The 1,925-nt window shown below is 37.6% G+C and overlaps 1 protein-coding gene across 1 annotated transcript; it reads right to left on the reverse strand.

Moving 5' to 3' along the window:
* Window positions 1-408: 408 nt before the first annotated feature.
* Window positions 409-1,575, reverse strand: LOC130842095 (proliferating cell nuclear antigen-like). The gene has a single exon (XM_057718754.1). It carries the CDS (start codon window positions 1,375-1,377, stop codon window positions 760-762), a length of 618 nt encoding a protein of 205 aa, XP_057574737.1. The 5' UTR covers window positions 1,378-1,575; the 3' UTR covers window positions 409-759.
* Between the last annotated feature and the right edge of the window lie 350 nt (window positions 1,576-1,925).

Here is a 1,925-nt window from a genome sequence, read left to right on the forward strand (position 1 = left end):
AACACAAGCTTTAAATGACACATTAGACCATCTCAACTTAATTGATACTTATGGGACATTCCATCCCAAAACTACAGAATACACTTGTTCTGCAGTGCACATGGAACATTCTCCAGGATAGATCACATCTTGGGGCACAAATCAATCCTCAGTAAATTCAAGAAAATTTAAATCATATCAAGCATTTTCTCCTACCACAACAGCATGAGACTATATATCAATTACATGAAAAACGCTGTAAAAAATACAAACTCATGGAGGCAAAACAGTACGTTATTAAACAATGAAGACATCACTGAAGAAATCAAAGAGGAAATAAAACATATCTAGAAACAAATGAGAATGAAAACACAACAACCCAAAACCTATTGGATGCACCAAAAGCAGTTCTTTTTTTTTCTTTTGAAATTCAAATGACTTTTATTTAAATTGAAAACAATGCTTAAAACTGCACTTAGAGTCAAAACCCTTTTGTTTATAAAAATTATAAGGTAAGGCAGAAGTATTATTAGGTTAACAAGACCAGATTTGACTTTGGACTTTATTCTTTAAACAAATTGTAGAGAATAGAGAAAAAAATTATTTACAGAAAACAATATCTACATATGTACTCAGAGGTACACAGACAAAAGAGACTTAAGTATGTGCTGGCATCTCAGAAGCAGTTCTCAAAGAGCTTAGTTTTATTTCCTTGAATTTTAAGAATGTCTAAGATCCTTCTTCATCCTCGATCTTGGGAGCCAAATACTAATTTAAATGTCACATATCAGCAATTTTATACTCTACAACAAGGGGTACATCTGCAGACATACTGAGTGTTACTGTAGGAGAGAGTGGAGTGGCTTTTGTAAAGAAGTTCAGGTACCTCGGTGCAAAAGTTAGCTGAACTGGTTCATTCATCTCTATGGCAACAGCTTCCTCCTCTTTATCAACATTACTCATTTGTGACAACTTAATATTTCCATTTCCAAGTTCTCCACTTGCAGAAAATTTCACTCCATCTTTTGCACAGGAAATTACAACAGCATCTCCAATATGACTAAGATCTCGGCATATACGTGCAAATTCACCCGAAGGCATCTTTACTACACAGCTATACTCTTGTTCTGGAATTCCAAGTTGTTCAACATCTAAATCCATTAACTTCATTTCATAGTCTGAAACCTTTTCTTGATTTGGAGCTTCAAATGCTAGTACCAAGGTGTCGGTGTTATCTTCAGCCCTTAGTGTAATGATGTCTTCATTGCCAGCACATTTTAGTATTTTGGACATGTTGGTGAGGTTCACACCCATGGCCAAGTTGCAGTCGCAGTGGTAAGTGTTAAAGCCCTCAGAGCGCAGGGTGAGCTGCACCAAGGAGACATGGGACAAGTCCATGCTCTGCAGGTTGACACTGCTTGAGCTGATGTCTCAGCAGGCCTCATTGATGAGGTCCTTCAGCACCTCCAGCACCTTCTTCAAGATGGAGCCCTGGACCAGGTGTGCCTCGAACATGGTGGCGGAGTCACAACAACATGGCTACAGGTGGAGGGAAGGAGAAATGTGCAGCTGGCTTAGGCTTCAGAGGATGAAAGCAAGCAGAGTAATGCACCTATGAAAGCCCCCAAAAGCAGTTCTAAGTGGGAAGTTTATAGCAATATGGTTTTATCTCAAGAAAGAAGAAAAATCTAGAATAAACAACGTAATCTGACACCTAAAACAATTAGAGAAAGAACAAAAAAACCCCAAAGTGAGCAGAAGGAATGCAATCAGAAAGATCAGATTAGAAATAAAAGAAAAAGAAATGAAGGAAACAATAGCAAAGATCAATGAAACTAAAAGCTGGTTCTTTGAGAAGATTAACATAATTGATAAACCATTAGACAGACATCAGGAAAAAAGGGAGAAGGCGCAAATCAACACAATTAGAAATGAAAAAGGAGGAG

The sequence above is a fragment of the Hippopotamus amphibius genome, chromosome X (assembly GCF_030028045.1).
Source record: "Hippopotamus amphibius kiboko isolate mHipAmp2 chromosome X, mHipAmp2.hap2, whole genome shotgun sequence".
Classification (NCBI taxonomy): domain Eukaryota; kingdom Metazoa; phylum Chordata; class Mammalia; order Artiodactyla; family Hippopotamidae; genus Hippopotamus; species Hippopotamus amphibius.

Excerpts from the sequence above, each read along its gene's own strand:
- LOC130842095 (XM_057718754.1), bottom strand. The coding sequence starts at position 1,377 with ATGGACTTGTCCCATGTCTCCTTGGTGCAGCTCACCCTGCGCTCTGAG.